At 50.6% G+C, this 14,248-nt stretch overlaps 1 protein-coding gene across 1 annotated transcript in view; it reads left to right on the top strand.

Moving 5' to 3' along the window:
* Cemip (cell migration inducing hyaluronidase 1) overlaps nucleotides 1-14,248 on the top strand; it is a 141,452-nt gene that overhangs the window by 68,595 nt on the left and 58,609 nt on the right. Inside the window, exons 2-4 of the mRNA XM_075952440.1 lie at nucleotides 10,021-10,130; nucleotides 13,124-13,270; nucleotides 13,765-13,903. Coding sequence (XP_075808555.1) covers nucleotides 10,021-10,130; nucleotides 13,124-13,270; nucleotides 13,765-13,903 — 396 coding nt within the window. The remainder of the gene's footprint in view (nucleotides 1-10,020; nucleotides 10,131-13,123; nucleotides 13,271-13,764; nucleotides 13,904-14,248) is intronic.

Genomic DNA, 14,248 nt, shown 5'->3' with positions numbered 1-14,248 from the left:
GTGTGTGAGAAAGACCAGAAGTAAAACTCTTAGGATCCGCCCTGGAGGTCTGTGGGAGCTGTAATGAGGGGGGTGGGTGGGGGTAGGATGTAAACAGTTCTTGCAGAAAATTATCTTGCTTTTCTTTTCACTTCTTTTCTTCCATGGTATTGAGAGTTAAAGCCAGCCTTCTCCACTGAGCTATGGCCCCTGCCCCCAACTTTTTAAATTTCAATTTTATCTGACGGCAAGGCCTCTAAGTTCTCTGGCTGGCCTCAAACTTACAGGTCGGCGGGTCAGTCCCACCGAGCCCGGCAACAGCGCTGGTTTATTGCTTTCTGAGGTGGCCCACATTTCTTGGGGGACAGGCATGCTGCATTTCGGGAGAGGAAGTCTTTTGTGCCCTTTTTATGAGATCAAAGAAACCTGAAAGAACTTTCATCTTGCTTTCCCTCTGGCTCCCTGCTAGTCAGGACCGTTCCCATAGTGAATGTCAGAAATGCAATTTGCGCTGGCTTACATGAGGTAGTAGGAACATTATTACCTCATGCAATTGAAAACTCCAAGGATAATATTAGATTCAGGAATAGCTGGATCTGGGTGTCCCAGGGTTATCCATTTTCATCTCTATGCTCCCCTAATAGCGGACTGTGTGGTGACCCTGATAGCACTTTGCTCTCATGGCATTGAAGCAGGCACTTGCCAGCCACATTGGGATGAGAACCAGTATTTTCAATAACTCCAGCCCACGGCGTCTTCCTCTACCGGGGCATGCAGCCATCTCTCAATGAGCCCAGCCAATAGATCCACTTACAGATTACCTCCGGAGCCCATGCAGGTGGCCTCGCCCCATGCACACACATCAGAAGATCAAGAAACAGAGGGCAAGCCAAGGCCCCAGCATGCTCTGGGACTTAGGAAGCCTGTGGCCTGGTGCTGTCCTTCCTAAACTCTTAGTCCCGCCCCTTCCTGCCCAGCTCCTTTACTTTCTTCACATGAAACACAGTATGCCCTTCCACCAACCTCTGAGGCTTCAAATTAATCACCTTCATTCCAAATCGCGTCAGGACCTTCGTCTGATGACGTCCTCGGGCCGTACGCACACGCTCACCCATCCCCTGAGTGTGTGTATGTGGCTGCTGTCCAATCTGCTCCCAGAAGCATTCTGCTTACTTTGCTTGTTGACTGGCTGGTTTGTTTATATTTTTGGAGATGGGTTCTGGATAGGGATCCCTAGTTGGCCCCAAACTTGTAGCAATCCTGCTTCCTGGATGCTGGAATTGCAGGTGTTGAGCCTGCCCGGACTAGCTACTTTGTAGTGTGAAGGAAGTTCAGTATGGTCGTCTAAATGCCATCATGAGCCCTTTCTGTGTTTAAAGAGGTTTCAGCCCCTTGGGTGCTAAATACACGTGACACATGACAGTGTCAGGGCTCAACTGAATCGTAGGATATCCGCTAGTGTGCACAGAGACCTGGAGACCTGTTTGCTGTGAAGCCCCTGGCATATTAGTAGTCCGTAGTATTGGTGGTTAAGGGAAAACTCTTTTCCTTTGTTTGGGTAGAAAAAAAAACCTTCCTTTTTTCACTGTGCCTGTGAGGGAGTCTGCCTGCATCAGTATCCAAAGGCAGGAGACTGGGCCTGTCCAGGAACTAGATCTCTGGGGAATGAGAGAGGAAATGCATGCTTGTCAGCTCTTTATAGTGACAGCTCTCTCTCAGGCGCGCTCTCTCTCTCTCTCTCTCTCTCTCTCTCTCTCTCTCTCTCTCTCTGTCTCTCTCTGTCTCTCTCTCTCTCTCTCTCTCTCTCACACACACACACACACACACACACACACACACACACGAGATGAACAGTGTGTCTCTCCAGCCTGATGGGAGGTGACGGGGAGGGGCACTTGGCAGAAATCTTCCTTGAGCCTCAGAAACAAGCGGGCACGCACAGGGCACTCTCAAGCCAGGAGGAATACTGACTCAATGGCGGATGCTAGGATTTTCACTTAGAACTACAGCTGATGAAGTGTTTACCGCCGCCGTCTCTTTCGGAGCCAGCAAAGACACGAGGCCAGCGTCTCTCTCTGGCCCACAGGAACTCTCTGCGTTCCGTGATCCAGCCAGCTGCTCATGGCCTTATGTGTCCTGGCCGCAGTCAGTTTCCCCAGCGTGCCAGAAACATAAGCCTGCAGACGAAAGCTCAGGAAGCTGCAACTGAGGTCTAGGGCAACTGGCCTTTGAGTCCAGTGACAGCGCCTGTCTCCAAATTTCTGCTGGATTCGACAGACTTGTTAAGGAGGCGGAGGAACCTGGGCTGGGTAGTTCGACTTCAATTGAGTCACGTTTCTATACCCATTTGATGGGATGAGAAGACTAGAAAGATGCTCCCATGCAGCAAAGGACAAAAGGCCCTTGAGAGAGGCAGGTCACAGTGGAAAAAGCTGTCAAGTGCAGTACAGATAAAAGGTCAGAATAGGAGGGACTGTGGGGAGGGCCTTAGGGTAGAGGGAGCTCAGGTACCCATGCAGTTTCTATTACACAGACCTCTGTGGACTGAGCACAGCATTCTAGGGCTTTCCAATGCCTTGGTGGGACGAAAACCCAGCTCAGGCTCCGCCTCCATCCCAGTGAGATAGGAGGAAGCCGCTACCCCTCCCCCCTTCTCCACCACTCCCCCCCCCCCCCGGGGATGAATGTCCCAGCACCCTGAATGGAGCTAGTGGTAACAGAACCAGAAACTGAAAAGGCAGAACTCTGGGAGCCCTGGGTAGCAGGCACGCTGTGAAGTCCCCTGCATTTGCAGCTCGAGCTGGGGACATTGTGTGTGCAGGCACCCAGCAGGTAGCTCAGCCATACCCCAAAGGGAAAAGACAACACTACCTACATGAGCAAGTGAGTCTCAGGGGTGTGTCAGGCATCAAATATTGGGGAATAAGAAGGGAGCATTGAGATACCTCATTAACTTTTATAGCATGAAGTGGTCTCTGTAGAGAATATTGGAACTGCTGGGAGAGGCCAAGAGCCTTCCCTGCAGCAACCTCAAATTACCCCTAGCTGTTCTACAAGCTGACCTTGGACTTGGCAACTGTATCAACCAAGAACTTCCTCTCTTGCTTCATGATGTGTGTGTGGGGGTGTCAAATCCAACTTGAATAGGGAAGACATTATTTTCCACAGGTAGAAAGGAAGGCTTGACAGAAGGAGAGCCGAAGGAGAAGAAATAATATTTTTATTTAAATGGATCCAGTCTCAACCTCAAAATTACACCCACCTGTTTTATTAAGAGCCCTGAACAGAGTCCAGAGTTACAGAGGGACGAGGTGATGCAGTGAAGGGTTGGCAAACGCATTGCTCATTCGATGTTGGCTGGGCCACCATTGTCTGCCCAGCCTGGAGCTTCTGCCTTCTGTTTTAAAGAACTGAGTTTTTGGAGTCCCGACACTCAGGCAACCATGCCCCAAAGTGAAAGGCACAGCAACCTCACAGATGAATGAAATCCTCAAAAGGGAAGCTATAATCAGGGGCCAGGGTGCTAGGGCAGTCAATAAAATACTTGCCACACAAACAGGGGGACCTGAGTTCAATCCCAGCATCCACATCGAAAGCCCTTGTAGCCGTGAGTGCTTATAATCCCAGCAGCAGAGAAGCAGACCAGGGTTCCCTGGACTTTGCTTCCAGCCAGCTTCCCCTAATTAGTGAGACCTGGGTCTCTGGCCTCTTCACACAAGCACACATGTACACCCACATATGGGTGTACACACACACACACACAGTCCATTCAGTAGCCCATAGATGCAAAGTAAGAAGCAGAGATGGGGACTCTGGAGTCAGGGAGAACTCAGAGGTAGACACAGAATATTCAACTCCAAATTACAAAATGTGCGGAGTGGCAGCTGGGGTGACAGGTGAACTGGAGGAAGATTTAGATTAAAGAGGCCAATCACAGACTCCAAGGCTCGCGGGAGGTAGGCTGGAGCCTAACAGATCTGCCCTCGTGGTGCCCTGTGTGTCTTCTCTGTGATGCTAAGTCAGGTGGGCAGGGTCTTTTTCTTCTTCCTTGATTTTCATCTCTCTCCCTTTCTTTTGGGAGTTGGAGTTTGCCTGACTGCAGGGGGCAAGCCAAGCCCCCAGGATTTGATAGCCTGAGAAAGCTAAAAATGTAATTTTTAAAATGTAAATGACCAGAGAAGTGGCCTTCTCTGGCACCCTACCCCAGCCTCTGAGGTGGAAGGCCAGCTCCTACCTTTTCTTGTACCTTCTCCTGTAAACAAGCTGGGTACATCAGGGGTTAGGACCCCAAGTGGCATGTTTGCCACCCTGCATTAACCAGACAGAACCTTTGCCTGGAGCCCAGTGTGGGGATCCCATTAGATCCTTCTGTATTTCCTCCTCATTCCATAAACATCCTGCCCTAAGTTGCTGGTTCCTGCTGGCGGTCCTGGGGACAAACTTGGAGGAAGCATTTCTTACTTAGAAGTACCTCTCAGCTCCTCAGTTGGTACCACCAGCCCACTACTGAGAGAGGGACCAGCGTACCAGCCCTGTTTAGCAATCCAGCTTGGCCGGTGAAACAAGCCAGACCCGGGTGATGGTGACATACCAACATCGGAGGAGGGTCCCCCTGGACCTGCACTGTGCCACACACCCTAGGGGGATTATCTCACCACACCCGACAGCTCTGTAGCTTCCCATATTGAAGCTGACAGAACTGAAGCTCAGGTTGCTACAGGACTAAGTTCCCACTCAAGTGGCCCATCAGAGGCCTCTCTTTGAACTTATCTTGTAATGCACCGGGGAATGTCAGCACTTAGCCAACACCATGCCAGACATTCACCAAGCTGACACCTAACGAATGGTTGACAAGTGTCTCTTTTTAACGAAATCAATACCACCTAGAGGGCTTGTCAGAGAAGGTTATGGGACCCTACCAGCACAGTTTCTGATTGGATAAGTCTGTAGACCTGGAAGTAAGTGCTAGCACCCATACGGACCCACATCGTACCGTGAGTTCATTGCTCTAAAGAGACTCGTGGCTTCAGTATACATTGTCTGAATCACTAAGCCCCAAGGCTGGAAACCTGAGCTGAGCATCAGTAAATTGTTCAGGTCTGATGCTCACTGTGGCTGCCCCACCACACACAGCTGTAGGGTGCTTCACTCGCTTCCTGTTGCTAAGAAACTAAAGTCGGGGCTTGGGAAATTGCGCAGTCAGTAAAGCGCTTTTCACGTAAGCATGAAGACCAGAGTTCAGTTTCCAGAACTGGTGTACAACGTTGGAAATAGTAGCAAGTAGCTGTAAGTCTAACGCTGGGAAGGCAGAGGCAGAGAGATCCCTGTGAGTCATTGGCCAGACAGTGTAGCCCAATTCTCGGCCAGTGAGAGACCTTACCTCAGAAGGTAAAGCAGGTAGTGCTTGAGTAATGGCATGGGAGGTTGTGCTCTTGCCTTAACATTCTTGCATGCATTTACACACACACACACACACACACACAGAGAGAGAGAGAGAGAGAGAGAGAGAGAGAGAGAGAGAGAGAGAGAGAGAGATGGAAAGCTCTAAACAGAAAAAGAAAAGAGAATCGTGTCTTGCAGGGAAAAGGGTTAGCCTCAGAACCAACTAAGTTGCATTAAGCAGCTGCTCTTACTGCAAAGTATCTGCTTTGCTGAAGGGTTGTGTCCATCCTTTCAATGTTGGGCTTTCTATGCTTAGTCTGTTGGGATTGGAGGGATCCCTGAAGACAGAGGTCTGGCTTACTTCTCCCCCGCACCCTCACAGTGCTCATGAGCACCAAGGCCAGGAGCGCTTGCCCAAGGTCAGGTAGAGGGGAGCAGGGTCCTAGAGCTGCTTTCCCCAGCCGTGCCAGTAAAGGCTGGGAAGCCTCAACCACGGCTGGTGATGGGGTGTTGGGATGTGAGGAGCTGATGCTGCAGAGGACCACGCAGGGGTCCCGATGCTGTGCTTAGGTGTGGGTGAGTCCATGGTGAGGATTCCAGCCATTGTACATGTTCCACAGCACGCAGGCATGGCTTCTGCAGGTGGCTCCAGTAGGAATTTCCCAGATCAAAGGAGGTTCCTCTGGGGGAGGGAGCAAAGATGACAGATGACTATCTGAGCTCCTGCAAGGCACCCCGGACTTGTGTTTATAATCCAAACCGTGGCTTGAGGGAAAACATTAGGGGAAAGGCATACACCCAGTTTTTCTGGTGCCTCCTCCCTCCCAAGCAAAGAACAAGGTGGTTTGTGTCTCGTCACTTGGATCCAAACATTATCCATTAGATACTGGGTCAGGCTTTCCTTTATCTGATTCTGCTCAACACAAGTCACCTCCTCCTACTAGTGGGTCTCAGTTTGTCCTCCTGTAGAACGGGGAGAATGTGATTAAGCTAGATCCTTGCTACTCAGAACACAGCCCACTGCCCAGCCATGTTGACCTCACTTGGAAGCTTATTATCAAGGCTCAGTCAGAACCAGATATAGGCATATGTGTGCCATCCCAGCACGTGGAAGGACACATCGCGACTTTGAGACTGGCTTGAGCTATATAGACCCTGTCCCCCCACCAAAAAAAAAATAAATGCTGAGTGATAGTACACATTTGTTCTAGCATTTGGGAAGTAGAGGCAAATAGACATTATGGTCAAGGTCATCCTCTGATACACAGTGAATTTGAGGCCAGCCTGCTATACACTAGACCCTATTTTAAAAAGGAAGGAAGGAAGGAAAGGAAAGGAAGAAAGAAAGAAAGAAAGAAAGAAAGAAAGAAAGAAAGAAAAGAAAAGAAATGCAAAACCAACCTCCTTAGATCTGTTAGGTGAGCATCTGCTCATGGAGGAGTTGCCCTGGTAACAGGTACGCAGAGGGAAGTGCAGGTGGGAGAGGTGTCCCAGTCCCTTAGTCTTCTGTGGACCGGAGATGAAGGCATAGTGTTTCATTTTAGGAAGCCAGTTTCAGGGAGCGGGGGGAGGGAGGGGGGTCTTGGCTTGGTAGAGCCACAGGGGCTCGGGTCTTTGTGACAAGGAGGCAGCTCTCAGAAGGAACATGCCCAAGAGGCCAACTTCATGGAGCACCCTGAGAGATGCCCAGCATCGGAGGCAAAGGGTTCCGACGGGCACCTCTCTGAGGGGCAGGCTGGACTGCTGGACCCCAGGCTCCTTTGCATTGATGTCTCCCACATTTCATCATAGTAGATTATAGCAGTGAAGTGCTCTGAGAAAAGCAAAGGGGAGCTCCAGACTAAGGGACTTCCCAGGGTCTCAACTTCCTGTTTCCCTGAGATTCAGATCAGGACTCCATCTGTTAACTCTCCCGTTTCCTTTCTTAGGGTGCTGCTTCTAGACCAGGTGGCATCACAGGGTCTTTTTTTTAAAAAAAAAAATATTATTTATTTATTTTTATTTCATGGATATTGGTGTTTTTGCCTGAATGTATATCTGTATGAGGGTGTTAGATCCCTGGAACTGGAGTTTCAGACAATGTTGAGTTGCCATGTTGATGCTAGGAATTGAATCTGGGTCGACTGGAAGAGCAGCCTGTGCTCTTAGCTGCTAAGTCATCTCCCCAATCCAGCCCTGGATCTTTTAACACGCTGCTTTCTCTACAGATGACAACCTGGGACTCCAGGATAGCCATGGAAGCATGCACAAAGCCCCTGTACCTGGGAGTCACGGACACTCTTGCTCCTCTGTTGATCTCTGAATCTCCAGGGCTGGTATGGCATCTGGACTTGGGAACACCACACATCTGGAACTTGGCCTGTTACTGTGAAGACGTATAATGCCCTGGGGTGCAGGTCTCCTGAGGAAGGACGTGATTCTTCTTACACGTCGATGGGGTTTCCAAACTCTTGAGAGAACACGCCAGCTGAGCCCATCATGACCAACGTCCCAGCAACCCTTTAGCTTGACCAGTGCACCGTCGACTGGCCTGCAGCTTCTGGCTGTTCCCAGAAGTCCCAAGCATCGTTCCCTGTGAGCCGTTCTAATGCCTTCCACAGCCGAAACCTGCTTCAAGCCTGTCTCATCAACCAAGAAGCTGCATTCCCACCCTGCTGCCAGGAGTTTCAGATGAACACACTGTCCTTCTAGGTGAACGGTTCCCAAGAATGACTTAGGTGTCTGTAGAATCTACTGCAGCTGGACAGTATCCAGGTCCTGAGACCCTCCCTGTACAGAAAAGCCTGAAGGCTGTGCACTCTGCACGGGGTAGCTCTGGGCACAATGACCTCTCTACTTCCTGTGGCTCAGACACTGGCGAGGACACATCTGAAGGTCTAATGTCAGGACGCTGGACATCCTTCCCTTCTGTTGGAAGTGTCCTCACATCCATCCACGAAGTGAAACAACCTTTGCCACTTGACCTCAGAGGGGCTTGGGCTCTGTGCAGAAGTCTGAGATCCTCACAGCCGGGGAAGTAGTCCCCCGCCTGGTGCCGTTGCCCCAGATTCCGTTACAGTGGGAGGGTACCAGTGTCCAGGATCAACATCCCTGGGGCAGGTGTCCCAGTGAGCGTATAAGGCTCGTAGGCAGCCGACGGCAAGCTACCTTTGACCTTTGCTTTTTTCCTAAGTTAGCTGAGACCTGAGAAGAGGGCTGTGTCTCCCCACCCCCACCCCAGCCCAGCCCGAGGCCTGGGTGCACCGCTTCCTGCCATCCCTCTCATCTTCTGCAGCAGTCCTCCCTGGGAGCCATGGGAACCGTGGCCTCCCAGATACCAGAGACAGGTGCCTCTGTTGTTTTGGCAGAGCCAGCCTGGGTCAGGCGGGGTGCTGGAAGAGAGACACACGGGCTTTGATTCTGAGCGGCTCCTTCCTCCCAGCCCTCTTCCCAGCCCACCTGTGCCGAAGATTCCCCCTCCACCTGCCTCGGTTGGCTGAGCTGGCACAAAGAGCCTCCCTGGGCCTCAGGTCAGGGGCATCAGATTAACTACCGAGCAGGCCTGAGAGGCAGAGCTCTGGGAGCCCCTTTCTCGGGATAAAGTCTACTTGTTCTGGGCACAGTCACAGGCCTATTGGGAAGGACAAGGGGAGATGGTTCAGAAACTAGGGTTACCCCCTCCCAAAGCCCAGGTGTGGGAGCACAAAGACAAAAACCAATCTCTATGGTCTTGCTAAAATCCCCTTCCTGATGTTTATCCAGAGCCCTACAGTCACCTGCTGTGTAAGCAAACAGTAAAATGAAGAAATCACAGCAGATCTCTTAAAAACACAAGCTTAATAAAACAGAAATGAAATTGTCTCCTTAGCAGAAGACATAATAATAAGTCTGTTGTCCAGAGTTACTTCTGGCCCCAGAGTTCTTTGTCATTTATATCACCGTTCTCAGTGCTTGGTTCCTACTATATGGGTGCCAGAGAGTTACTGGGGGTCCAGCCATCTTATCTGTATGCCAGCCAGCAGAAGGGAGGGAGGGAGGGACGGAGGGACGGAGGGAGGAAGGAAGCCCGGAAGCCCTTTTTCCTTTCCCTTAAGGGCAATGGCTGAAAGTCTGCTTTATCGGTTGAACTTAATCCCAAGGCCTCAAGGAAACTGAAGAGCGTGCTGGCTATTCTAGGCGACCAGGCACCCAGATAAAAGCCAGGGTTTCTGTTACTGTATAAAGAGAAGACAGATGGGTAACGCACACTGACAATGTCAAGTTCAAAATCAGCTCATCTACTACATCCCTGATGAGACAACCAGGTCCAGAGAAGGCCACACACCAGCCGAGATCACACAGCCAGCCTGTGGCATTGGATTGCCAAATTACACTTAGTCTCTCTTATTTCTCGGCTACGTAGAAAGGGTCCATTCCAAAGGGAGGGAGCTCGAGGAGAACTTAGCTCAGAGCTGCAGGACAGGGGCAGAGCGATGGCCGAGTTGGCGTGTCCAGATCTGCCTGGCCCTGACTCATGGTAGGTGAGGAATTACTCACAAGGTCTCCGCTCTGGGCCCGTGGGGTGTGCCTCTCCTGATGTCCTGCCATGTGTCTGTCTCCGGCCTCTGTGTGGGTGACTCTCTGTCTCTCCTGTTGGTGCTACTGCAGGGATGCAATTCTGACCCTGTGCTTACGTTTCAGGGAGCATGCTGTCAGACTGAAGGCTGCTGGGAGGCACCATGTCTCCCTTAAGGTCGTGCTGGCCATGAACTGGCTCCTCCTAGTCGACTTCTCAGGGGCCACATCGGCAGGTGAGATTCCACAAAACCCAGACCTCCCTCAGTTACAGTCAGGCTGCTGGGAGAGGGAGATCACAGGGAGTCTCTGGGGTAGGGTCCTCGTCGAACACTTTGGTTGGCGGCAAGTCTCATCCTGCCCCAGGTTTTTTTAGGAAATGACAGACTGGCCTAGAATCATCCCAGGTTGCAAGCTCAGCGTCTGCCCGAGCTCCATTGCAAGTGAACCTGGTTGGGAGGGTCTCCACGGAGCTGAGACTCACCTGATGGGAGTACCTCTCTCTCCAGTGCTGGGCAATTGGGAAGGGGAGACACTGTTGTAAGATATTTTGAATTTTTAAAAGAGAACAAAAATTGGAGTTTTATAGAAAAAAAATCTTCCTTTTAAATGTGACCTGATAACATAAAATTTAAAGACTGTCCAGGAGAGTAAGGGGAGGGGCAAGGGGGCATTCAATTGATATTCAGCTTTCTATCTCTGTCTGGGCTACTCGGCTGCAGAGCTCAGAAGTCCTGCCCACTTCTTGTCATCAGATCAGGATCTGGGCCCCATGAAGTCTTCAGTCACAATGCTCACAATGCTCTGAGAGAGGGTTAGATTGTGTTTTCTTTTTGTTGTTTTGATTGTTTTACACACACCTATGAAGACCTCACAAAATATACATACATACATACATACATACATACACAGACACATACATATATTAAAACCTCACAAGATAGCCCTGGCTGGCTTTAAGTTCACAGACCCGCCTGTCTCTGCCCCTGGAGCTCTGGTATCAAGGCTATGTACTACTATGCCTAGTTGTTTAGTGTTGAGACAGTTTCTCTCTCAGTATGATCCAGGATAGCTTCGAACCTGCCATCTTCCTGCCCCGACATCCCAGGTGCTAACGTTAGAGACATGTGCCCCAGTACCCTCCAGAGATCTGTTTTACTACCTCAATATTGTCAACTTTGTCTTTAAGTAATTTGAATTTTTTCTTGTGTGTGAATTTTTTTTCTTCTTTGTGGTGCCAAGCTGATCTTTACGTGATTTTAAATTAAGATATTAGAAGCACCGGACACTTCAGCCAGGCTATAGGAAACAGCCATTAAAAAACTGGCACCTTCAGCAGGACATGGGAGGCACAGACACAAATCTTAGAAACTGGATGGAGATTTAATAACACTACCATGGCCACCATGCTTATCTTAAAATGCTATGATTATTCACTGAGTCTTAAGTTTTTCCGTAATAAAGGACCTCACACTGGGCTCTATCGCTTACCAGCCCACTGGAGGAAGGAAGCGTTCTACCTCCACGGTGGATTCTTACAAAACCTTCTCAATTCTTGGCTGATGTAGCGAGTAGGCACCATAATGTCAGTGTTCAGTGCCCGAGTTCATTCACCTGCTCATTCAATTAATAAGGCCAAAGTTGCATTTCGGTTTATCTTTTGGGTGATTCGACCTGAAGAGGAATATTCAGATACTTCCTGGGTGTCTTCTCCAACATGCCAGTTTTACAAACAAACCCTTCGGAAGGGAGATGTGCCCTCTCTGGAGCCCCGTAGTCCGTGTTCTCTGAGAGAAGTAGAAATCACCTCTGCCACTCATACTTCAAGTAGCTGCAGCCTGCATTCCCTCATAGCCTGCTTCAGGAGGCCTCTGCCCTAGTCAGAGAAATCAGCGCGTTGCCATGGTGATGTTTTAGGGCTGGCACAGATGATTTTCAGCTGTTCGCTGATCCACATGTCTGAATACCCAGCTTCCACAAATACCCAGGGTCCACCAAATCCAGTCCTGGAAGTACTGTATCTTAGTCACAGTCTCAGAGCTTCTGAAGAGTGGGGTTCATGCTCCCGATGAAGGGCAAGCTTGTAGGACCAGGCCCAACAGAGATAGGCCGGGATGCAAAGTTCACTGCAAACTCGTATTCCTGGACAGGGAAGGACTGTGGGCTTGGCTTGGAAGTGAGGCGGTGAGACCTGAGGTACTGCTCACTTAGCGGGAGCCCATCCTCCCCAGGAGGTTCTTTTTTTTTTTTTTTTTTTTTTTGATTTTCGAGACAGTGTTTCTCCGTAGCTTTTGGTTCCTGTCCTGGAACTAGCTCTTGTAGACCAGGCTGGCCTCGAACTCACAGAGATCCGCCTGCCTCTGCCTCCCGAGTGCTGGGATTAAAGGCCTGCGCCACCACTGCCCGGCTTCCCAGGAGGTTCTTGGTCTGCACTGTGGACACTGCGGGTGGCCACATTTGTTCTCCCTGCTCTGAGAACTGACTCCTTGAGACAGAGATATCTCCCTTTGCATCTTCCATTGCACAGACCTGGAACAGATCCCCAGCAAATCTTGTAAAAATCCAGAAGTCTCCCCTGTTGTACTAAACACCCTGGCTCTTGAGATCACTGCATGCACGCTGGCCACTTTTGGCTTCAGACTACCTTGGGGCATGTTGGGCAGGAAGCTCAGCCTGTCCTCAGAACAACAGCAGGTGGTTCTCTACCCTGGGGAGCCCATACAACCTGCAAAACCGTCATCTTCCTCAGCTCCTGGAGTTCAGAACAGAAAGAATAAGACTGCCCTGGACAAACGTAGTAACTGCCCCGGCTTAGTGGCCTTAGACTGTGCCAGAGCCTGTATCTCTTAGAGTAATGCTGCTTATGTCACTTGGTGACTTGCCTACAAAGGACATGTCCAGTGGTGAGGGTTAGTGCCCTGAGAGGAGCCTACAGCAGGACATCTCCACAAGGCAGAAAAGTTCCACATCTGGCAAATGGGAAGCTAAATCAGAGAAGGAAGGGGGCTGTCCGGAGTCACACAATAAAGTCGTGAAAAGAGTGGACCCAAACCCCAGGGTACCTGCCTCCCAGAGGAGAGCATCTCTCTAGTGTCTAAGGACTCACTTCCAACCCTGGTGGAGAAGAAATGGGTGCCGTGGAGATGTGCTTGCCCGACCCACCCATTCATTATCCTTCACTTGGTGATGCCGGCGTGTTTGACTGATGGCATCTCACTGTCTTGGGCAGGGGCAGCTGAATGTCCTGACCAGAACCCTGACCTGCAGCCTTGGAGCCCTGGCCATGACCGAGACCATCACGTATACATCGGTCAGGGCAGGAATCTACTGCTCACCTCCTCTGCTACCGTCCACTCCATCACCATCTCGCAGGGAGGTAAGCTGTCCTGTCCGCCCCGCCACCCGGAGCCCCGCACATGGCTCTATCTGGCCAGGAGCTAAGACAGGCAGAACAAATGTTCCACGCGTCAGGTTCAGGTCAGAGTGCCTGGAGATCTGAGAAGGCCATCGACTCGGAGCCCTGAGAAATGGCCTTATCAAAGGTCTAATCTTGGGGGGGAGGGAAAGAGCGTTTAAAATGACAGCTCTCTTAGGTGCTCTGAAGTCACCTGTTATTCTCACCCTGACGTGTCTGATAACTGAACTCAGAATGCGGAACAATGGCAATGAACCAGATGACCACTGGGTATATCTTGCAAAGCAGATGATGGAGAAAAGTAACTTCCTCAAGACAAGTGGGCATAGGCGTGCAGAGAAAATGGACCCCTTTGCCTGCCTAGAGAAATGGGGTGCAAGGAACCTTCTCTGGGTTCCGCTCTAACAGTACCCAAGGTTCTTGCCTTCTCAGACCTCCCCGTTCTCTCTCTTCAGGCAAGCTTGTCATTAAAGACCACCATGAGCACATCGAGCTGCGTGCCCGGCACATTCTGATCGAGGATGGCGGAGAGCTGCACGCTGGGAGTGCCCTCTGCCCTTTCGAGGGCAATTTCAGTATTGTGCTGTATGGAAGGTGGGATGACCTCACTCGGGGTTCAAGCGCTGCTCTTGGGGCTGATGGGAAAGAGGTTTTCCAGTGGAGAGGGAAGCGAGAGGTCTGGACTTCTCTAGTGGACAGGAACCACCCTTGTGTCCCACTGTAACCGTGAACAAGATAGACGTGGTGAAGTGGGTGAGCATCGTGGTGTGGATGGAGCAGCTGCATCACAGAAGCTTCTGGCAGCAGCTTTCCGGTCATTCCATGACCCTGAAAGAGGTTGCTTAGTGCTGGAAAGAACAGGGTGCAATGCTTCTCAGGGAGGTGTGAGCAAATACCCTTTACCAAGGACAGACCAGAGAAATTATTCTACCCAAGTCT

Source organism: Microtus pennsylvanicus, chromosome 18 (genome assembly GCF_037038515.1).
Source record: "Microtus pennsylvanicus isolate mMicPen1 chromosome 18, mMicPen1.hap1, whole genome shotgun sequence".
Lineage (NCBI taxonomy): Eukaryota > Metazoa > Chordata > Mammalia > Rodentia > Cricetidae > Microtus > Microtus pennsylvanicus.
This window is presented reverse-complemented; position numbering and strand designations above follow the sequence as displayed.